Genomic DNA, 22625 nt, shown 5'->3' with positions numbered 1-22625 from the left:
AAAGCCAGCTTAAGTCCCACTCCGCTCTGTCTTTTCATTTGTGTTTGACCTTCAAAGAGAATGATGAGTTGGACACAAGAAGGTTTTTCTGTTTTCTCTGTGCTCAACTTAAATGTGTACAGTATGACTTGTTGACATCAGACTAGAAACGGATCGTGGTTCAATATGAAACTTACACATGCGTGAAATGTAAAATCCTCCAGTGCACAAAGAGCGATCACGGACTTTTCAGAGGAGACATTTTGTGACCAGCTGTTACACTTTTCAAATGAAAAACATTTGCTTTTTCATAGAGCCTGGACTTTACAATGAGCGAGAAGGAGTAAATGCAAATGAACTCCTGATGAGGTAATTGAACCTTTTGTGCAGAAATTACTATTCAAAGCAGAGTATTTATGTGTCTTAAAGCAAGTTGTGAAGGGATCTGTGAGGGGGGGAAAGACTTCTTACTGGCCTGTGTGCCAAAAAAGTGAATTTATTTGATGTGTGAGCTAAAAGATAATTACAGATGAAGCCTATCTGTGTAAGTTATTTTCTGAAATCTGGGGTTTCTGGCCTGCAGAACAGACTCAGCCACACCGGTCTCACAAATTACTATTTTTCCACTGACAAATTCACTTGTGGTGTTTAGTTTTGAGTTTTCTTCTGAGTGGGATGGTTCTCTCTTATTAACCATGGGAGAGTGAGAGAGAGGTCCCCATAATCTGACAAACCAGAAGAGCAACATAGAGCTGTGATGATCTGCAGCCATAATTACCCTTCCAAAGAATATTAATCCAAACCGACTAGCCAACATTTTCACAGCAGCCTAGCTGAACCTCAGGGCAAACTGATAAGGTGAGCATCTCACTTTCTTCCTCGTCTGTTGCAATGAAAAACGCAAACATATAATCTGTCACCGAGCTCTAATTCCTCTTGAGGGCAAATTCAAAAACAAAACTCAAGGGGTCAGGCGGAGGAGGGAAGAAAAACGTTGAAGGGCAAACACTGAAGACCAACCCACTACATGTTGAGTCCTGCCCTGCTCTGTTCCCACACTCACATGTCGCTGCACAGCACTGAACGACTTAGCCCGTGTCCTCCTCTCCGGCCGTGGGATAGCTCCTTCTGCTGCTGCTGCTGCTGCTGCTGCTGGAGCTTCACTGGATATTCACACGTTTTTACTGGTGGGTAGAAAAGTTTCGTTTTTAGTATGTTGGACCGATAAGATGCATAGAGAGGCGTGAAATGCGTCTGTGCTGCTCGTTAATACATTTTTAGTGACTTTGTTGTAGTGGATCATGTATCCCAACTCTTACTGTGTCTTTAAGCAGTTTGTTTTACTGTTTCTGCTACATGCCAAATAAAAGTGGATATTTATGAAAAGAAATGATTAACCAATAGGCTCATATGTCTGTAAGAGTTCAGTTTATACTATACATATACATGTACATTTGGATAGATGCGTATTTACGCATAAATGACAAATACATAGTTAGATATTTATAAGGTCCAGTATGTTTAATACTGTAGCCTATGTATGTTGGTTTAAATAAAGTCAGGCAGAAAAACACTGCCGCTAAGGTCAATAGATAAAATGTCCTATTTTGAATGTGTTTTCTCAGTTTACTCCCATTGAAGCCTGGACCCCCTTTTTGTCCTAGAAGTTCTTACTGCAGTGGTCATGTTCCATATAGTATATTAGCGCTGTTATGTGCAATCATCTTTATGTATTCTGGATATCGGATATGGTTTCTAAATTAATTGAATAAGCTAATCTATTTCCCTGTCTTTAATTATCGTGCTTATTTTCTGGTATCAGTACTAACTTTGCTTCCCTCTTTTTTAATGCAGGCTGGCTCTGATCGCCTCCTAGTGCGCAGCCCAGGCACTGAAAGAATTTTATTTTGGGAGGAAAAATTCTCAAACCACAGGATATCCTATTTGACAGCATCAAAACCAGCATTTTTCCCCCTGCCTACAACAGCTGACTGCTTCTGTCTTTTCAACCCCAAAGAAAGAAATGCCCAACCGGAGGACTTTATGACACCTAATCTGTGGATCTAATTATAAAAACAGAAAAGCTGAAGAAAAGGGAAAACACTTATGGAAGCACCAACAATGGCCACAGAGTCTTCCGTCTCATCCACCATCCCCATGTCCTCCTCCACAGGAAAACTACTTCGTATGTTTCGTGAGTACCAGAGCAATGCAGTCATCTTAGAGCACTACAACTACACAGGCAAACTGAATGAGAACAAGTACAAGGCAGGACTCAAACCAGAGGCCATAGCTTTCCTGCTGGTCTGCCTGCTTATAGTGGTAGAAAACGCTGTGGTGCTACTGGCTATATGGAAGAACAAGAAGTTCCATGTGCCCATGTACTACTTACTGGGCAACTTGACTCTCTCTGACCTGCTCGCAGGTTTCACCTACATGGTGAACATCATAATGTCTGGCGCCAAAACATTAAACATGACCCCGGTGCTGTGGTTCCTGAGGGAGGGGGGTGTGTTCATCATGCTGGCCGCCTCGGTCATCAGCCTGCTGGCCATCGCCATAGAGCGCCATGTCACTATGGTGAGGATGAAGCCGTACCAGGGGGACAAACAGGGGCGGATGTTTGCTCTGATTGGAGCGAGCTGGGTGCTGTCTGTGTTCCTGGGCATCCTGCCTGTCCTGGGCTGGAACTGTTTAGGACAGCTGGACCAGTGCTCCACAGTCCTCCCGCTCTACGCCAAGAGTTACATCCTCTTCTGCATCACTGTCTTCAGCGGCATCCTCATGTCCATTGTGGTGCTGTATGTCCGCATCTTCCGCATCGTCAAGTCCAACACCCAGCGCCTCGCTTCGGTTCCACAGCGCAAAGGCCTCTACCGCAAGTCCCAGAAGTACATGGCCCTGCTGAAGACAGTCACCATAGTCCTGGGAGTCTTCATCGCATGCTGGTTGCCCCTCTTCATCCTCCTGCTGCTGGACTTCTGCTGCCCAGCCAAAAGCTGCGAGGTGCTCCTTAAGGCAGACTATTTCCTGGGCATCGCTATGTTCAACTCCCTTCTTAACCCCATCATCTACACCCTGACCAGTAAGGACATGAGGAAGGCCATCCTCAGGCTCCTCTGCCGACACTGCCTCATAACAAAGGACGGACAGGTGAAGAAGATCGGGATGCCCTTCCTGGACTGCAGCACCAGTAAGACTGATGCAGCCTCTCACAGACTGGAGGGTCTGGAGACGACAGTGTCCTCCGGTAACTGTACACCCTCTACAATCAAAGCCATTTACCCCAGGATGTTGAAAACATGACACAGAGGCTCACACTTAACACTGAGAGCAAGTATTCAAATTAAGACCACTGTTAAGGCGTATCTCTGATCTGAGCTGCATTTGTGGTCCAGTGGAGCAAACAGGATATGAAGTTTTGTGTTGCACTCTGTCTGACTTTTGGTATTAATCCTCATGGACAGAAAAAGCTCAATGTATGTGATAATTGTCCAAATTGGGAGAAAAACATGAACTTTTTCAATCTTCTGTGCATATTTGCTTTAACAGTTTATTCATGAAAAACAGAAATTGAAAGTTTCTTGTAAAGTATTACATTACATTTGTCTTTCAGACACTTAAAACCAGTATTTGTCTGAGGTTATTTCCTCTGGAAAAAAAATGCCATTTCATTTTATGGGCATTTGCTTTTGCACATAAGACAAAATCAAAGAATGTGTGCAGACATTTCACATAAACACAGCCAATTATGCTGTACATCAGATAGACCGGGGGATAAGGCTCAAGCACGACGAGATTTATCTTTATCTCCTCTCCCTGTGTAGCATATAATGATATGTTGTTACAAACACCGAGCATCCACACCCAAAGTCTGCTGCCAAACCATGTAATTTCTGCCATATGAGTTTTGGTCAGCAGCAAAGCTGGGTAGAGGTCCCCTCGGCAGAGATCAGAGGCTCAGCAGCCCAGAGACGCACTGAACACGTCATATGGAGGGTTGTGCTCAGCGGCTTGCAGCTTTGGAGGTCCCTTCGACATATGTAGCGACACATGATGAATGACTAAAAGCAATAAAGCTGACAGTGGAGGTTTGTTGATGCCTTCTTGGTTTAACAAACTAGAATATCGCTGTGATATGCTATAGCTTGTGGACAAAAATGAGTATTTTAAGCGTTCTTGTTGGAGAAAGATCCCTATGAAATGAATCTATGACAACCCAGACAACAGACTGTGTGGGCTTCAAAGGGGAATTTCATTGTGGTCATAGTGACATTTTGCCAATTGTAATATTGTACATAAATGTAAAAAGAAAACAAATCTATTTACTGATTTTTTTTTTTTGTATACTTTCTAAATGCTTTTTCTGAGCTTATCAAAGCAGCATTTTGTATTGTAAAAACATCACTTAAGTTATGATGCCACTTTTATATGTGCACTGAATAAAACATATGTGAATGATGTTTAAATGGAGGTTTGTACATCCTTTACTCACGCGAGTCATCCGATTCTGAGCTTTCAGTAAAGTTGGAGGGTTTCAGATCTCACTGATCATCACCTGTCATGTGTATTACTGCTAAACAATATACGTGTTGTTATACACGCAAACACAGTAAGATAAACTACAGACAAATTACATTCAAATATATTAACTCTGAAAATGTCAAAAATATATGATTTCTACATATTAAGAAGAGATTTTTATTCCACACTAGTTTTATCTAATGAAGTCTCAATAATTGGTTGCTGATATGAAACAAAATGCTTTGCAAATATTGACACTGAGTTATTGGTATTTTATTCAGTTTTTCTTAACATTTTATACCATTATATACCTTACAGATGTTTATAATCAAAAGAACACTAGTTAACAGCAAGTTAAGCATTAAAAGTGAACCTAGTAAAACCCAAGTGAAAATTAGTTGTGCTTCTTTCGGACGTTGGATAGAACACTGAACACTGAACAGTGCAAACTGAAACCTCGACAGCTTATAGGTAACTTCAACGACATAGCAATGAAAGTCAATATACAGATAGGGGCTCAATGTTGCCTTAGAACGCCCATCTCCATGCAAACCACGTGTTAACCACTTGATATCATGTGTGCCTGAAGAATAGATGAAGTTGCAGAAACAAGCTAGTGAAGCCGATCCTCTGTTTACCGTAAGGAAACCACATATTGGTGCACAGTTCTTCCAAGTTATGGTACGTGTGATTATAAGCCTCGCCAACACAGAACGTCATCCTGCCTACTCTTAACCACTCACCATGTTGCAGTGGTACACAATCATAGCTTAACTCCCTTTTCAAAGAAGGAAAAGGTTTCAGTTCTCAGTAAAGCAGGTGGGTAAATAATAATACACATGCAGAAACACCATCAGTGTTGCCTGGATAGAAGTTTCCAGCATCTTGTTCTCATTACTTAAATTATGCCACTTATTTTTGCTGTTTCACCGCCATCATGGCTAGATTTTCACAAATTAAAGGGAGATGGATTTCATGGTTTCATTTGGTACAGCTGCACTTACAGATGCCAGTGACAATAACGTTTTGGCAGAGGTTGTTTTCTAAATTAATCAGATTAACAGAGAACAATGCCAAACAATATTAAGTGTTAACCTGTAATCAACAATGTTACTTTTACAGAGTGTCTATTACTCAACTAAATTCAACACAATAATAGCCATTATGATCTGATTATATCTCCACATATTTGTGATAGGGGTGAAAAATAAACCACAGCCAAATAAGATCGCTGTGATGTCCTACGTAAATATTTTGCACATCCCTGCACTAACTGTTTTTAAACAGCCATGTTGTACTTATCTTTTGTCAATTTTATATGTATGATTCTTGACCTGCAGTACTTGCTCTACCTTTATCTTTCTTATATTTTTCTACCTGCTATGTTAATTGTTAAGTACCAAAGCAAAATCACTGTATGTACAAATGTATAATTGGCAAAAAGGCAGATTCTGATCTTCGGGAACTTTAGAATAACCATTAAGCTGAGTCAGTTGTCACCACATGTTGCAACCGACAGTGCAGCTAGTTAGTTAGCAAGCAGGCAGAGAAGCTGAAACAGTTTAAGTAATGATACAAATAGTTGAAATAGATGGTTAAAAGTAAGGGTAAACAACTGAAATCAAAGTAATGAATGAAAGTAATGTTGTTGAAAGTAATGTTCACTTTTGGTACATGACAGGTGGTGTTGGTGAAGGGTTATTGAGTTCATATGGCTGGGAACCACTAGCCTAAACTTTAGTAAACTAGTCTGACTAATCCACCTACATGCCTCCTCTAAATATTTCACTTCTCAGCAAATGTATTTTGCTCAGTTGTCATCATGTAACCCAAGTATGAAACTCTAACGAAACCAATATTTGAAAAACGGCATAAAGAGTATCTCTCTCTATCTCATCTGAGTGTGTGTGGGTTCAAAGGAAAGAAGCCATTTACACATCAACTCATTCAAATAGTTCTGCAGCGACATCTAGTGGTCAACACCCTCTCCATCCTCGTCTAACGCTACAAAATTTTCTGATGAATCCATTTTGCTGAAATACAATTAGAGACTGAAACTACTGGATCAAAGGTCTGAGATATTTAATTTTTAAAACCAATCTAAATGCTGTATAGAACATAAAACAAATAAATGTACAGACAAACAAAAATAATGTACACAACATTTCTGTCACCACCGTCCTTCAGCTACCATTTAGTGCTGACGAAGCCCCACAGCTGGTCGCTTACGTCACTCCGAGGTCGCTCAGATGTGTCAATGTTGATGGGAGTCGCCAGGTCCGCACCATAGTGCACTGCAGGAGAAGAAAACAGATTGACAATCTGAAGCCATGTTAACAGACTCACATGCAATGACGCTACACAAAAAATAATAAACAGAAAACAAAGCTGTACCTCCTTTTAAGATGTTCGGCTGCGTGTCATATTCCCACTTGATCTTGGTTACTAGGTAGTACACCTGAGCCACATACCTGTTGAGGGAAGATTAAAAACAAAAATCAGAAAATACATCAAAATACTTATGACTCTCAAACGTGACAGCTGTCACATGAGAGCAGCGTAGGGGAGCGAAACAGACTACTGCAAAGGTAACTTGAGGATTTAAATGTGAAATTCTGTCCTTGGAGGAGCAGTGCATCGCTGTCTGGGAGTCTATTAAATCCTGTGCTTGAAAGTTTCCTTTCTGCTCAAATTTCAACAATGCGTGAAGAGATGACAGCATCAGCTTTATGGACGCAGTTAGTGGTAGCCACTGCAATCAGGGTGTGAATGGGGTGAATGTGACTTGTAGTGTAAAGCTGAGTGGTGGAAGACAAGAAAGGCACTATCTATAAGTAAGTCCATTTACCGTACCATTTAACGTTTGTTTTTGTTATATTTTCTTCAATAGTTCTGCCTATTAAATGTCAGAAATGAATTACAAATTCTCATTATAAATTAGGCCAGAGCCCAAGGTGATGTCTTCAAATGTCTTGTTTTGTCTGACTGTGATATTCACTTTATTATATTAAAAAAAAATCATCACATTTAAAAAGCTTAAACCATTTTTTCCTTTAAAAATGACTGAAATTACTCATCAGTTATCAAAACAATTGGCAATTAACTTTCTGCAACAAAGCAAATCTGTATAAGTAAACTATAACCTGTGCAATACAGGTCTCTGAACGACTTCATAGATATAACCTTCAGCAAGACAGTATCAATTATTGGGCCATGGTATTGGATTACATTGCATTATATACACTATACAGTGTTCATGTTATATACAGTAACATCCCCCCTGTACACATCTCCATTCAGATTACATAATTAATACAATATTTCTTTTCAAACTGAAATCCGCACTAAAATGTTTATTATCCAGAAAGTAATGCAGTCCATTTTCACAGTGAGTATGTGGTGACTGAAGGTAGCAACTGCAGCAGGATATATTCTTGGACAAAGGACCCTTTGATTACTCAGTTTTCTAGACTCACACTGCTGAAGGGATGACCTCTGTGGTGTCTTCATCCACCTCGCTCTGAAGATTCTGAAGCTCGTGTTCGGTGTTTCTCAGACTCTCAAACTCTCTCCGTAGAAGTCTGGAGGAGGATTAAGGATGCAAATAAAATTAAAAAAAAAAGGTAAAAGGCAAGACAGGATTCATTTTCAATGGCAAACGCAGACATATAAAAAGATACTGTAGTTCTGAGTCTGTGATCTGGCTCTTGGCTGTGCACTGCCTCAGCTGTTCATGCAGGCCCTCCAGGTCCTTTTCCCTTTGATGCTTCTCCTCTTCAAAGTCGAGCAGCCTCTGGCCCACACTCTCCTCAATCTGAGCCATATCTGGGGATGGAGAACAGTGACAAAGAGATGACAAAGGAGTAAGAGGGAACATTGAAGATGGATGCTTAAATGTAACCTGGCTAATTGGTGCTGAAATTCTATTAGACTCAGAACTCAGGACAGGCACACAGACACAGTATATACTGTAGATATCCAATTCATCTTTATGTGAAAGTGAATAATAGAACATTGACAGCTGAAAAACAATAGATGATTAAATGTCTGATTACTTGCCTTTTAAAATCTGTGTAACAATCTTTTTAGTTTCTACATGTTGGTCAAAGAGATTCTGATGTTCATCCTTCACTTGTCGGAGTTTCTCAGGCTGGCTGCTGTTGATGAAGGACACCAACACTTCCCCCGTCTCCTCCAAATCTTGAAATTTATGACCTTGAGCCATGGCGGTGACACTGACCGGCTAGGAAGCACAAAACAGAAGAGAGTGAGGTCATCAAAGCGTGTTAAGCTTCACTTTATCAACAACACTAAACAACCAGATAATATAAACCACCTCCTTCTCCAGTGGTGGAAGGAATAGATGAGTTACTTCAGTTGAAAGGGCAATATTACAGTGTAATGATACTCCATAACATGTTAGTGTAAAATGTTACTCAACTGCATCTGCAGTCAATTGTTCTTTATTGAACTCGATTAAAAAAAAGTAACATTTTAAGTGAAGTGTTTACTTTTTGATTTAATCTTAATATACTGAACTTACACTCACCGGCCACTTTATTAGGTACACCTGTTTAATTGCTTGTTAACACAAATAGCCAATCACATGGCAGCAACGCAATGCATTTAGGCATGTCGACGCGGTGAAGACAACTTGCTGAAGTTCAAACCGAGCATCAGAGTGGGGAAAAAAGGGGATTTAAGTGACTTTGAACGTGGCATGGTTGTTGGTGCCAGTTGGGCTGGTCTGAGTATTTCAGAAACTGCTGATCTACTGGGATTTTCATGCACAACCATCTCATAAATCCTAATGTACATAAAATATATGACTTAGACGTAAAGAGACATAAAGCAGTGCGAAAAAACTTCAGATTTGTGCTGGATAGTAAGGGATTAATACACGAAACAGGTTTACAAAGAATGGTCCGAAAAAGAGAAAATATCCAGTGAGCGGAAGTTTTGGGGACAAAAATGCCTTGTTGATATCAGAGGTCAGAGGAGAATGGGCAGACTGATTTGAGATGACAAAAAGGCAACAGTAACTCAAATACCCACTAGTTACAGCCAAGGTAGGACGAATACCATCTCTGAACGCACAACACGTCGAATCTTGAAGCAGATGGGCTACAGCAGCAGAAGGCCACACAGGGTGCCCCTCCTGTCAGCTAAGAACAGGAAACTGAGGCTATAATTCACACAGGCTCACCAAAATTGGACAATAGAAGATTGGAAAAACGTTGCCTGGTCTGATGAGTCTCGATTTCAGCTGCAACATTCAGATGGTTTCAGAGTTTGGCGTAAACAACATGAAAGCATGGATCCATCCTGCCTCGTGTTCGGGCTGCTGGTAGTGGTTGTGTAATGGTGTGGGTCACACTTAATAGCTTGAGCATCGTTGTAACGCGACAGCCTGCCTGAGTATTGTTGCTGACCATGTCCATCTCACAGTGTACCCATCTTCTGATGGCTACTTTCAGCAGGACAATGCATCATGTCTTAAAGCTCAAATCATCTCAAACTGGTTTCTTGAACATGACAATGAGTTCACTGCACTCCAATGGCCTCCACAGTCACCAGATCTCAATCCAGAAGAGCCTGACCTTTGGGATGTGGTGGAACAGGAGATTTGCATTGTGGATGTGCAGCTGACAAATCTGTAGCAACTTTGTGATGCCATCATGTCAATATGAACCAATGTCTCTGAACACCTTGAAATAATACATAGTAATATTTATAAAATCAAGTTATAAATGATATATTCAGCTCTTAGATAAATGCAGCCGAGCCAAATTATGAACTTCATCTGTTTTTAAGTGAAGAGGAACAGAAGTAACGTTAACATAAAAATATCGCTACCAGTGCCATAAAACTGCACTTGAGAAACTACTCAAGACCCACCAGTCAAAGAAACATACGGTGGTTGACAGGTAAAGCTCTTGGCTAAACGTAGCCCTCGCTGTGTTGTTTCTGTTGTCCTGTTTACAACACGGTTACACAAAAAGTGTAAACGTTAGTTTCAAGTGGCTAAATAATGTTATGTATGTAACGTTTATGGAGAAAAAAATAAGCTCGTTTTTGTTAAAAGAGAAGCAGAAAACAGCTTACCGTGCAACTCTTTTTCCAGGATTCAAATTCAGACCGTGAGCGCGCCTCTTCTTCTTCTTCTGTGGTCATTGGCGGATTTCGAGCAGCCTCTCACGTGCATACCGCCACCTGCTGACATGGTTCATGTAGTACCAGACAAAACAGACTCAACGGATTTTTCTAAGTTTATGAAGTAAGGCGAAACAGCCCTTCTTGTCTCATGTGTCTGTTACCCTTTTTTCATCCACACTCAATCTCTATTTTGTTCCGACTTCAAGCTTTTTCGGTACATTTCCTAATTAGAGGAAAATAGGGAGAAATGCTCCTTTAAACACTTCTGTGGTTTCATTATGTATAGTATAACCATAGACTGAAAACGCATAAACCAACCCAGTTTATATGATCTACAAGTTACTGGCTTTTAAATAGAGATCAAGCAATGAAGCTTCTATCAAAATACAATTACTGCATTTTTCAGCCACATTGACATCTACCTTTTAAGGCTAACATTTCTATATTTTTAAAGCAATGTATCCATAAATTATACTCTTGATGCTAAATGTAGCAGTTGCAAACAAGCTAGCAGTACCATTATTAGTTCGCTTCCCCTTCCAGGGAAGTGATGTAATCTCTTAGGGTGAACAACCATGTCTTTTGACATTTAATATACTTTCCTTTAAATTTGGTAGCATGCTGAATATCTACCAGTTTTAATATATTAAGCACTAGATTAAGATACAGATGAATGAAACTTCTTCAATCAACTGAAATGTTTAATGTAGGCCAGACACACGTGCAGTTAAGGTATTTTATCCACACAAATTTATTTCTGCACTGAAATCAAACTAAAAATACAGTGATGAGTTCCTGTCTGCTTTACTACTTGAGTCCACACATAGCATGTACTGTCCCGAGTGTATGCTTTCATCTATCTGGTTCAAACCATGTTATATACAGTTCACATCTGTTTGAATATGTTGTGGAAGGATGTGTTCAGTTATTGTGCCTATAAATTTAGTTAGAAGTGACCTAAAAAACTGAATGTTATTTTTTTGCAAAATCTAAGCACAATATGTAGCGAGAAGTATTCAATTTCCTATCAACCCCATAATCTTAATACTCAGTATAAACATTTACAGGTAAAATTCAAAATGTGAGGCCATTTAAAACATTTTCTACATCAAAAAGGGGTCAATGTGATGAACTCATATTGTAATTTATACCACTGAAAAAACCACAACAGATTGTACTGCAGTTATCTAAGCTTGTGGCTCAGTGCCAGGCATTAATCACTCCTTGTTTTTCTGCTTCCCCTTCTCCTGCGATTTTCGTTTCTGCCTGCCGAGCTGTCTGAAGAACAGTCTCTTGGGGTTCAGACCATAGGCCTTCAGTCTCTGTCTACTGAACTCCCGGCCGCCGATTTTTACCCCGAGGGATCCTGACACGAGGCGTCCTCCTGAAGGATTGCGCTTCTTCTTGGACCATTTCGGCCTCTCAGTCCTGTTTGTCACCTCAGCCTTTTCTGCTGCCGCCTCAGCCGTAACCACTGTCTGGGGCTGCTCTTCCTGCTTCATCTTCTTGGGTATCAGAAAATCTTCCTCGTCCCCTGCCTCTCTGAGATCTTGGCCGAATGAGTCTTCTGTAGACTCCATAATGGAAGTGGCATCACCATGCTCTGCTCCTGTGTCTTGTTTGTCAGCATTCTTCAGACGATCTCTTCGTTTCTTCCCCACCTTGGTCTTATACTCTGTCCCCTCTTTATCTTCCCTGTAGATTAAATTCAGATATATATGGTTACACACTGCTACAGTAATTGGGGCTTATCAGTCCAGCAGATGTGTGCACTGTGTTACTTACTCATATACAGAGCTCAGGATTTCTCTTTTCTTCTTTTCATTCTGAGCCTTGATTTTATAGTTCTTCAAGTCACTCATCTCTTCCTTGTCCGACCTGAGAACAAGAAAATTATTATTAAGTGTAGGAAATTCTGACACGACAGGTGTAACACTTAACATGAAGGACAGAGCCAGTACCTGAACATGCACGTCTTCTTCAGAGAGCACCAGTGGTTCAGCTCCTTATCATTAGCATTTAAAATCTAAAAAGAACCAGAATCTTCATTAGTTCAAAACAACTGTTATCACATTTGGCCCATTTTTGCCTGGCGTAGACTAAAGTGTTTAAACACTTTACACATTTGCTGCTGCTGCTTTAGCTAGTCACTGTGTGGTCTGCTCAGAGAGAAGATTAAACAGATCATTTTCTGGTCAGAGCTCTCCCCGGAGGAAAAGCAATACCAGATCAGTCACCTCAAGACTCATCACTGCAGTATTATTAACCAACGTCCACTCAGCCCAAACAGCCATTTTCTCAGTTAAACTGTATAACTGACCATTTGCTAAACCCCTCCCCCAGAAAAGCAATTGTCCAATCATAGCTTCACAACCTTAACAGGGCATGGAAGGTCTGAGACGCTTTGGGTTTATCTCTTATATACAGTCTATGGTTAAATCCCCAAGATTCAGTGAGAAAGGAAAGTATGACAGGAGTAACAACTGTAACAAAGGAGGGGCGGTGGGATTTAGTGAACAGTTCATTATTTGGAGTTTGAGTGCTGCCGTTCTCACCTCATCAGTGGTCAGGCCAAAGTCGTTGGGTAAGACCTGCCTATAGCGGAACCTGCATGGGAGGTCATCTATGATGTCCTCATAGTCCAGTTTATAGTACTCATCCAAGTACTGCTCAAAGCTTTTCTCCTCTAAGACAAACAGCCTGCAGTTAGAGAACTATGACACTGCACATCAGGATTGCCAGGACAGTTATTTTTCCAACAGCAGGTTTACTGACACTTACGTGGATCAAAGACTGGCTTGTTTTTGGTGATGACCTCTGCAAAGTGAGACTTTTTTCTCTTTTTGCCCATTTGTGGCATATCCTCTTTCTTCATCCTCTTTTTCTTCTTGGAGGCGGTCTGCTGGTTGGGGTCATAGTCTGCATCCATCTGTTTCAACAGTATGACTTTTGGTGAGTGAGTCTCTTTACAAGTACAATATCTAACAAAAGATCCAGCCGATCTCTGCACCCTGCAGAGGATAAAATGCTTTTGGTAAAAATGAGTCAACTAACAATGAAGTTCTCATCGTCGCAGTGTGGCCCAGAGGTGTCATACTCCTCTCCATCATACTCTCCTTCCTCTTCACCGTAGTCCTCTTGTTCCTCTCCTGTCCATGTGTCCCAGTTCCAGTGTTCTGTCGCGCGCACACACAAAGCCATGATTAACTTCCAACTGTATGTTACATTAATGCAATGAACTCATTTTCTTTCAAACTTGGCCGTCTACCCCTTGGAAGTGAAACACACACAGATTGTTGTTCTTGTTATGATTATTCAAATCCTCTGCATGATTCTTTGCAAACTTCAAGACGATACTTCTAAACGACTAAATCTACATGAGGGTTGGATATCCTTTAAGTTGTCCTTAAGTGCCATCTGCAGCAGGCTGAAGGGGATGGAATTACTGCGTTCAAAAGAAACATGAAGGTTACAAGAAAATAGACTTACCTTCAAGTTCTTCATCATCAAACTGAGGCTTCTCTTCTTCTTCATTTCCATAGTATTCATCTCCAAAGAATTTCTACAAACAAGAAAAAACAAAATGTCACTGATGAAGAGTCTAAATGCTACTAGAAAAAGAACAACTGAGTGTGCTCTCTTGGTAAAGGACAGGTAGTAGTAGCTTTATCAACCAACAGGTACGTTGGCTGGGGTAAGCAGGACCTCAACTTATCCACACTAACCTTCCTGAGAATTAGCCAAACACAGTGCACCTGTGTGAGTTGGGTGGTCTTGCGCTAAATCAACTAACTTCAATTATCATTGCTGTGGTGAAAGAAGGGAACAGCCCTAAGCCAACACGCCTCTCAGACAAACTGATGCGCACAAGTGTGCACATATTCCTGACAAGTCTAATTAGCCAAACACAATACACCCGTGTGAGCTGGAGACAGATGGAGGCAGCCGTCATTCAGACATTAATTGGCCCAAGTGTTTAAATTAAACAACAACTGTTGCTGGCTGATTTTAAAAGCTGTTCATTTTTATTAGCTTTTTTGATTTTATTAGCTAATTAAGCTAACAATACCTTCATGATTTGATTGAAAATGCATCTCCAGCTGGCTTTTTAATGTTTCAGGCTGACTTGTTTTCAAAGCAGAACCATGTAAAAGAGTTGTTAAATATTCCCTTGCTGGCTCCACACATATCACACTAAATCTAAATGTCCCAGGGGAAAAGTCAGCATCCTCATCAGTTGATGACCCATGCTGACAAAATGGAAACATCTTTGTTCTTGTTTTGAAGTGGAGAGCTAGTAAATCTAAAGTACTTAAATACAGTAAACCAAGATGTAAGATTTATACTTTTCTATGTGTCACTTTTACTGTTACAAGAGGAGATGCTTTTAGGACGAGGACTAACAGATGTGTTTGGCATATGTTAACCCTATCTTGGGTAACATTGGGCTGAGGTCGCATCACTGTTTACACTGCCTGTACGCAGGGAGTTCAATCTACTCAGAGTTAACTCAGGGTTCACAAACTCTGACCGCCTACACTGGAGTTAAACAGTACTACGAAGGTGGATAAGATTGGTTGGTTAGTTGAGTCCATGTTAACTTAATTGGAGTTGGTGCGCGTTCGCATAAAAGGGATGTGTTCGACCATGCAGAGTTTTTCCACAACAGTTTAGTGATGCAGCGTTAATTGCCATGGCAACAGACCTCTGGTAACACCTACCCATCTTTCGTAGTACGGGTTAATCGGGAAGTTACACCCGACGTCACAAAGTTACCTGGACAAGCCATTACCCCGCTTCATAGTACAGGCCACAGGACAGAGCCGTTAACGTTAACCTAAACTCATGATTGCATCCAGGACCCCGACTTTCACACAGTGGCTCTGTAGTCCTAAACAGGGCTTTCTTCCTGATGTATACTGTAATTATATGGGCTTTGGACGTAACACAGGGTAGCTAGTTAGCCGGACATGCAAACGATTGTAGTTTACTTTGAGGCAGACACACACAATTCATGATACTTTTGCTCTTGTGTTTTGAGTTTTCTAAAGGCAAAAACAGTATTACAGCAGCCTCAAAACCTTTTAAATTCAGAGTGTCTATTACTGCAGCTCCATGGACCCTGCTCCAACAAAGCTCGACAGGCCAGGGCCCTGTTTTAGTGAAAACTCTGAGTATGTTGAGCATGTTGAGAGATGAGGGGGAAAAACTCTGCGTTTTCTGTTTCAGAGACTGAGATCAGATAAACCTTCGAGCAGTAACCCTTGCAACTGATGCTGTGAAGCTAACCTCCTCGGGAGCAAGATTTTTTTTAATGTAAAAAAGTGTTTAAAAATAAGTTTGAACTTACAGACACATTTTCTACTGCAAAAAAAAAATTGCGATTCCTGGCCTATAACATGATAATCACTGATTTGCGGTGGGGGTTTAGCTATCTGTCAATAAAGTGAGCATGCAAACACACATTCATGCAGAAAGACTGTGTGTGTGTGTGTGTGTGCACGCGCCCACCTGCATGAGCTGGTCGTGCTGTTGTGGATCAAATTCTCCCTCCAGGTCGACTTCACTAAAAGCGAGCTGCTCGTTGCCCGTCAGCTCCTGAAGCCTCTTCAGCTTCTCCATGATCTCATTTCGCTTCAAGTTCTTCAGCTGCTTCAGCTGCTCCTGCTTCTGCGCTTTCTCCTGAAAGAGGAGTTGGGAAAAGGGAGCAAAGGCAAAGCAGAGACATTGGGAGAAGGTTGTTTAACATGAGCTAATGAATGAAGGCATACTATGATTTAATTTGGAGACGAAGAGAGAGCACAGGTGATTACTGAGGGATAAGGTGTGGTTAGGTTACTTTTTTCCCCCTCATGATACACACCTTTTCCTTTCTTTCTTTCACTTCCTGCCTTTTGCGTTTTCTGCTGTCGTCTTTGGAGCGCACCGACGTCGCGATGCTGCGGGGGTAGGTCTTGATCTGCTGAGCATCGGGCTCTTCAAAGCGGAAGTTGTAGCTTCTCTCAAACTCTGCCTGCCGCTCCAAGAAAGTCTCCCCTTCCTCTTCAGAGTCCTCCACGTCATCCTGGACCAGCTCATCGTAGGTCGGGATCCTTAATGCGTCAGGAGCGTTTATTTACTTTACTTGTTGCCATTTGGCTGCATATGAGTGCTTTATGTTCCCTTCACTGAACAGCTCACTAGGAAAACCAAACATCCACACAGGTGGCAACATACCGTTCGTCGTCGTGATCATCATCTAGGTAGCACTTGTTAAGGACATAGTCTCTCAGGAAACGCTCCTTCTCATCCAACTCTGGGTCATTCCAGTAGTCCCGAAGGTATTTCTGCACAAACCAGTCTCATTACTAAGCAAGTTAAACACAACCCTTTATCTGTTTGTTTTTTTTTAGAGCCACAATGAATTGCTTTCTCGCACCCTCTCCTGTATATTTCACTCACCATGTCCTTCACGTCCTCTGGACCCTCGAGCTCAGCCTGGCCTTTCAGCCATTCCACATAGTCCGCCTCTTCTTTATCCTACAAACAGATGTTTACAGATTTATTAGTAGTAAGACGTTTCTTCTGACCTGTACCGCTTTGTCTCTATTTCAAGATGGGAAGCCACTGGCGGCAGCTACTTACCTTCTCTTCCTGCGTTTTGACCCTCCTGGTCAGCAGCTCGGATCTTTCACCTCTCTCGCTGCCCTCATCGTCGTCATCATCGCTGTCCTGGATGAACTGACGGAAGCTGAAGAGAGAGGTTTTGTTTTCCATAAACAGTCTGCGAGGTATTTTGCCGGACACCGTCATATTGTTTGAGTCTCACCTTGCCTTCAGCTCCCTCTGCTCCTGAATGTAGCTCGGAGAGGCAGCTCTCTTTGAAAGCAAACAATGATGATTAATAACCCATCTGTCATGAGTCAATCTCTTCATATTCCAGAGGGATACAAATTATTTCGTAACGCGGTAACTACCTCTATTCTCTTGGCGGCAGCCTCATCATCATCATCACTGTCATCATCATCCTCATATTTGCTGTAAAATAAAAAAATAAAAAGATCAGAGCCTGTATTCTTTAAATTGCGCCAGATGTATGCGACAATGATACCACAATGTAGGTTATATGCAAACAATGCTGCCGAAATTAATAAATTGCTGATATCTCAAACAAGAATGGAGGCACATCAGCAGCTCGCTCACCCTTCCTTTTCCAGTATCACTTTGCGCTCATAGTCCTTGAGATACATGGGCTTCACTGTGTTCTTCGAGGTTGAAGGCTTCTCCTTACTGGTGGATGCACCTGAAAGCGAGAGTCCGATCTCTTGTTAATAAACAAAAAAATTCCCCAGAGTTTGTGAAAGCAACACCGATGAGCGTGCTTAAATCACCTTCTGAGTAGAACTTGGCATCTGTCTGATAGATCTTGGGGTCTTTCTTCTTCAGCAGAGACAATGTTCTGTAAAAATCCCTTTCAACCTCAGGGTCCAGATCCTGGGGAGGGGGGAAAATGAAAAGTGAGACAACCTGTGCACGTTACTGAAACACCGTTAACTCATCTGTTATGATGGTGTGAAAGAGAAGAAGCAGCGATGATTGCTAACCACTTCACTGTCACCAGAGCTGGACTCAGACGACTCGGAGCCACTCTCATCCTCTCGGTCTCCGTATCGGTCTTTCACTGCAACACAGATATTATAAATAACACAGCGTCGTACGAAACAACTTAAAGCCTGCTAACGCTATCACGCTCCCACGCTGGATGGTTAGCCTGGGAGTTTAGCCATCGTTAGCCAGCAGTGACAACTTAACTTACGTCTCTGTAGCTCTTCTTTCTGTCGGTATTTCTCATATTTTTGCGCGAACCGGCAGTTGATTTTCAATTCCGACTTGCCTGACATGGTTTTAATAAAGGAGATACCTTTAAGCTGTAATTAAAACTACACTCTGGTGAAGGGAAGTCATTCCAGCATGTGAGAAGCTGAACCACGTGGTTTCCGGTGCGCAGGACAGATTACATAAAGTGTCCATCAGGGGGCGCAGTAATGCCAATTTCCCCAAATCAAAATGTGATTTTCAGTAAATGCTGCTGCTGCTATTACTGTGACAGACAGAAGCTCATCTCTAGGTTATGTTTTTTAATTTCTAATTTTATAGGGAACAATTTTTATTCACTTACATTCAGAACATTTTTGGTAACTAACTTTGTTTTCCACTTTTAATAAAATGTTATTATTAAATGTTTTAATATGTATTTGTCTTTCATTTCTCTATTTAATATTATAATATATGATCTAGTAAATACTATGTACTACATACTAAAATAATGATAGTGTTTAGTGACAGAAATGGGCAGTGATGAACACAAAGCTACATATAGCACAGCGACTGCAGTGACATTCAAAGGTTTGTAACTCCCAACATAACAAACACCCACATATTGGACATCTTAAGAAAGTCAACTTAGAATCGTTTTACTTTTCATTCAATTAGCAGCCAGCATACCACTGTTTCATTTGTCTTGATCTTTCCAGTGCACCTGCCACCAATAAAGCACTAATTAAGAACTATTAGAATTGTTATCTGAGAATTTGCCAAATAAACACAAATGTCTGCTCAGAAAAGACAAAAGGCACGCTGTGTTAAGAACATGGTTAAGAATGAAGCTCACCTTACAGAGAGATGACCTGTAACTTTAAGGTATCTTTGAAAATTTTGAAGAACTCAACTCTCAAAAGTGCTCATGCTGATCTAGCATCAGCTATATGAAAATATGCAGACATATACACTCATGTTTCCTTTTAAAAATTAATCATTGTTTTTTTACAAGTAAATAAACACTAAAAATGCTATGCTGAGAACAGTATATACAACAACTTCACCATTAAAAAACAGACATTTAACAAAAAAAAAAACACTTAAATATAGTGTATTAAGTGTGTTATTTCTACTTCATTTACTTTAAAAAAAAAAGTCAGCTAATATCAGTCATAAACTGAAACAAAGTGGTAGTAAAACAGTCTGTTTTTAGGAGTGAGGCCAGGCCTCACTGGTTATCACCTGCTGCCCTATAGCTATATACGCTGGTGGAGTCAGTCACTCTCCCTGGACAAATGGTTTGTTGTTTGGGTGAGGTTCTCTTTGTGTTTAGTTGCTTTGTTCATTACAATTCACTGTACACACATGCAGCCACTCAAAAAACTATCATGTTACCGATTTACATACTTTATCCGATATTGTATATTTTGTTAAATAAATCGTTAGTTACAAGTTACATGGTGTCATCTCCTTTTTGTCCCCCCTCCCTTTGAGCCGGGTTGTGACAGTGTTTATCAGTCATGTAGTCTACAGTAAATAACATTTCCCACAAAGGGTAAACAATGTAGGCTAACTCAGACTCTGTTTTCAGAATCACTTATCGGACAGGACACTTTGTTTTCCCCATATTACTGGAGAGGATCTTTACTTGATGTGGGAAGAGCTGAGGGGTCGATGCTGTGTTACTGATGAGACTGAACAGTATGACGTCATGTCCCATCAGAGCAAGATCTGTTGGAAGAGTTTCCAGAATAAACCTGTCATGACACAGAATGTCTCATGAGAGCTGAGCACAGGCCAAATACATCAAGACTGTCCCATGAAATATAACAATATGACCCAGAAGATAAACACAAAGCTTGACCTGATTCAGGCACTGAATATTGATCAGATGTCTCTGGTGTGAGGCATATGATGAAACAAGAGGAGTAAGGTCCATCCCATTACCTTTTAATGTCCCTCTAAAATCCTGCTGTTGGAAACTAAAAGTCTGAAAACACTTCATTGTCACGAAGCCAGTAATTATAGACCCACTGGCACCCTACCAGTAGGTTACTTTCAATAGATGCACACAAAATCACTGAATAACTTACACAAGCAGTTATCGTTTGCCCACTTTTGCTACCAGCTTCCAGCTACCAGATACATACCTTACAGCTAATAGAGCACACAAAATATAGGCTTAATAAAGTAGGTGTTGTATTTTTGTATTTGTCTTAAATATTATTTTTCATCTATAGCATGAGTGTATGTGTCAGGATCATGGTCAGGATGCAGTGTGTTAAAGCTAATGATGCAGTAGCATGAGGTAAACGATGGGGTGTGCCTCAGGGATCAGTGTTAGGCCCTCTGGTATTTTGTTTATATATTAACAATCTTCCACAGTGTCAAAAAAATGTGGAAACAGTGTGGAAAAAATGGCAAATGTATGCTAACAATGATGTTACATGTGCAAAAAACAGCTAAGCTAGCAGCTGTAACGCTCAATCATGCTTTAGCTTGACTTTTCTATAAAACCACCAAGCGTGATATAGTTAGTTAAATATCTTTGATTAATTATGGGTCTAGATCTTTATTTTTTAAAAATGGCAAAACCATTAACTACTACAAATTAAGACAAATTAGACAAATACAATTTCTACATATAGCTGTAGCCAAGATATTTATGCATGCTATTATCCCATATATAAGTTATATTATTGGTATTACATGGTATAAATAGTTATTGTGTCTTGAGTCCTTAAACCTAAATAAATAATCTGGGTAAAAAAACTATTTAATATTATAATTGCAGTTTTCTGGAGAAACATAATCTTCTGAGCTTTGAGGATTTTGATTAAATTCACATTTGTGTCTTGTGTAGTTTATTTTTTCATCACCCACTCTCCCTTCATTTCCTATCCAACAAAGACACGACAGCTATCAGAGAAGAGGAGGAAAACAAACAGCTTTGTGACACTGCTGATCTGTGGTCAAACCCACCAGTGGGCATGCCATGCACAAAGTCCAAGGCAGAGGAAGAGATGAAGTGTCAAGCTGTCAAAAGATGCAGTGACACATCTACACACGTGGGTAAACATACAGATAAGAAAACAAGCAGTCCAGACTGACTTTCACATGTCCTGCTGAGGAAAATCTTAACATTACATGTGGCTATTAGTAAATCTAAATCATCAATCAGTGTGAATGTGTCCTCTTTTTTAACACTCATTGTCAAAGCAGTTATAAAGTCTCCCAATCCTGCGGCACAATTTTTTTTGTTTGCACAGACTGCAGGAAATATTTGTTTTTCAAGGAAAAGTTGTCGTCTGAATCCCTTCACGCCATTAATCATTAATTCAACCACAAAGGTCGTGTTCAGCAGGCTGGATCATTCCAGTAACTTCCACAGATGAATGGAATAAATACCGCTGAAGACATGTTGTTCAGATGAAATCAAAAGCGTGAACATGTAGTTCACTAAAGACAGTCCTATCTGATTGCAACACATTTTAAGTTATTTACTTTTACATGTGTTTGACTCAACTTCATCCATGAACATTTACACAGTTAGAGCAAGTTGGGTGTTTCTTCTTTGTTTGAATTCTGGTGTAGAATAAACATGGCAAATAGGAGATCCCATTTTGTATTGTCACATTATTCATACACATATATACATATATAAAGAGATTTCTGAGCAGGTTCCAGTCAATTTCACCCGATGTTTAAAACATGTGATCTCCCATAGGGCGAGGATGTGGCATTACTGCTCACCTGATCCTACACAAACAAAAGCACCCAGTCCCAGTCAGTGGACCGTCTCTGACCTACTCACCAGACTACAGCCTGACCAATGGTGCTGCTCACAACATTTAATCAAAGTTGTTCACAGAGGATGAGAAATTCCTTGATTTTAAAATATATATTTCCAGAATCCACCCATATCCTCTTAAAGTTTGTCTTCTCAGGAAACCCTCTACTTTCATAACAAACTGCATGTAGCTAAATGTATTTAGACTATATTCACAATGTATTCATAAAATACTTTCCAACTCCCATGAATTATATGTTTTACTTCTATGTGCATAGAAATAAAAGTAAAGGACAGATATTCACACACTGACTACTTTTCTTGTATGTAAGGTCACAGTGAGAATTTCTAAGAAACTGCTTTTCGCTGTGACAGCCTG

General features: G+C 40.5%; 3 protein-coding genes and 1 non-coding gene across 5 annotated transcripts; 1 reads left to right on the top strand and 3 right to left on the bottom strand.

Moving 5' to 3' along the window:
- Window positions 1-783: 783 nt before the first annotated feature.
- Window positions 784-4448, top strand: s1pr5a (sphingosine-1-phosphate receptor 5a). The gene is made up of 2 exons (XM_046042735.1): window positions 784-1166; window positions 1834-4448. Exon 2 carries the CDS (start codon window positions 2086-2088, stop codon window positions 3283-3285), a length of 1200 nt encoding a protein of 399 aa, XP_045898691.1. The 5' UTR covers window positions 784-1166; window positions 1834-2085; the 3' UTR covers window positions 3286-4448.
- Window positions 4449-6568: 2120 nt separating this feature from the next.
- Window positions 6569-10722, bottom strand: spc24 (SPC24 component of NDC80 kinetochore complex). 2 transcript variants are annotated; one of them, XM_046036199.1, is made up of 6 exons: window positions 10609-10722; window positions 8563-8746; window positions 8184-8328; window positions 7980-8084; window positions 6898-6974; window positions 6569-6797 (listed from the first exon to the last, which is right to left on the bottom strand). In XM_046036199.1, the coding sequence occupies exons 1-6, from the start codon at window positions 10675-10677 to the stop codon at window positions 6691-6693; spliced, it is 687 nt and encodes a 228-aa protein (XP_045892155.1). In that variant the 5' UTR covers window positions 10678-10722; the 3' UTR covers window positions 6569-6690. The 2 variants fall into 2 exon arrangements, with proteins under 2 accessions (XP_045892155.1, XP_045892160.1); XM_046036204.1 differs by lacking the exon at window positions 10609-10722 and adding an exon at window positions 10402-10540.
- Window positions 10723-11342: 620 nt separating this feature from the next.
- Window positions 11343-18633, bottom strand: kri1 (KRI1 homolog). Its single transcript, XM_046043079.1, has 18 exons — window positions 18455-18633; window positions 18243-18319; window positions 18030-18132; window positions 17842-17941; window positions 17616-17676; window positions 17468-17517; window positions 17284-17389; window positions 17101-17178; window positions 16876-16985; window positions 16523-16751; window positions 16171-16341; window positions 14149-14221; window positions 13714-13835; window positions 13441-13588; window positions 13215-13345; window positions 12621-12685; window positions 12445-12537; window positions 11343-12354 (listed from the first exon to the last, which is right to left on the bottom strand). The coding sequence occupies exons 1-18, from the start codon at window positions 18537-18539 to the stop codon at window positions 11877-11879; spliced, it is 2280 nt and encodes a 759-aa protein (XP_045899035.1). The 5' UTR covers window positions 18540-18633; the 3' UTR covers window positions 11343-11876.
- On the bottom strand, window positions 12819-12916 carry LOC123967539. Its single transcript, XR_006824264.1, has one exon. It is a non-coding gene; the product is annotated as a Z30 small nucleolar RNA (small nucleolar RNA).
- Window positions 18634-22625: the final 3992 nt, after the last annotated feature.

The sequence above is a fragment of the Micropterus dolomieu genome, linkage group LG02, assembly GCF_021292245.1.
Source record: "Micropterus dolomieu isolate WLL.071019.BEF.003 ecotype Adirondacks linkage group LG02, ASM2129224v1, whole genome shotgun sequence".
Taxonomy (NCBI): Eukaryota; Metazoa; Chordata; class Actinopteri; order Centrarchiformes; family Centrarchidae; genus Micropterus; species Micropterus dolomieu.
Note: the sequence above shows the minus strand (reverse complement) of the source record. Positions and strands in the feature narration are given on the sequence as shown.

What these genes read in the sequence shown, in the direction of transcription:
- kri1 (XM_046043079.1), bottom strand. Translation starts at nt 18,539, where the DNA reads ATGTCAGGCAAGTCGGAATTGAAAATCAACTGCCGGTTCGCGCAAAAA. An exon ending in CAGAGGGAGCTGAAGGCAAG is followed by an intron (nt 17,390 to 17,467) that starts GTGAGACTCAAA and finishes CTCTCTCTTCAG; the next exon opens with CTTCCGTCAGTTCATCCAGG. An exon ending in GCGACGATGAGAACTTCATT is followed by an intron (nt 13,589 to 13,713) that starts GTTAGTTGACTC and finishes CTGTTGAAACAG; the next exon opens with ATGGATGCAGACTATGACCC.
- s1pr5a (XM_046042735.1), top strand. Translation starts at nt 2,086, where the DNA reads ATGGAAGCACCAACAATGGCCACAGAGTCTTCCGTCTCATCCACCATC.
- spc24 (XM_046036199.1), bottom strand. Translation starts at nt 10,677, where the DNA reads ATGACCACAGAAGAAGAAGAAGAGGCGCGCTCACGGTCTGAATTTGAA. An exon ending in CCTGGAAAAAGAGTTGCACG is followed by an intron (nt 8,747 to 10,608) that starts GTAAGCTGTTTT and finishes TGTGCTTCCTAG; the next exon opens with CCGGTCAGTGTCACCGCCAT. An exon ending in GCCGAACATCTTAAAAGGAG is followed by an intron (nt 6,798 to 6,897) that starts GTACAGCTTTGT and finishes CTTCTCCTGCAG; the next exon opens with TGCACTATGGTGCGGACCTG.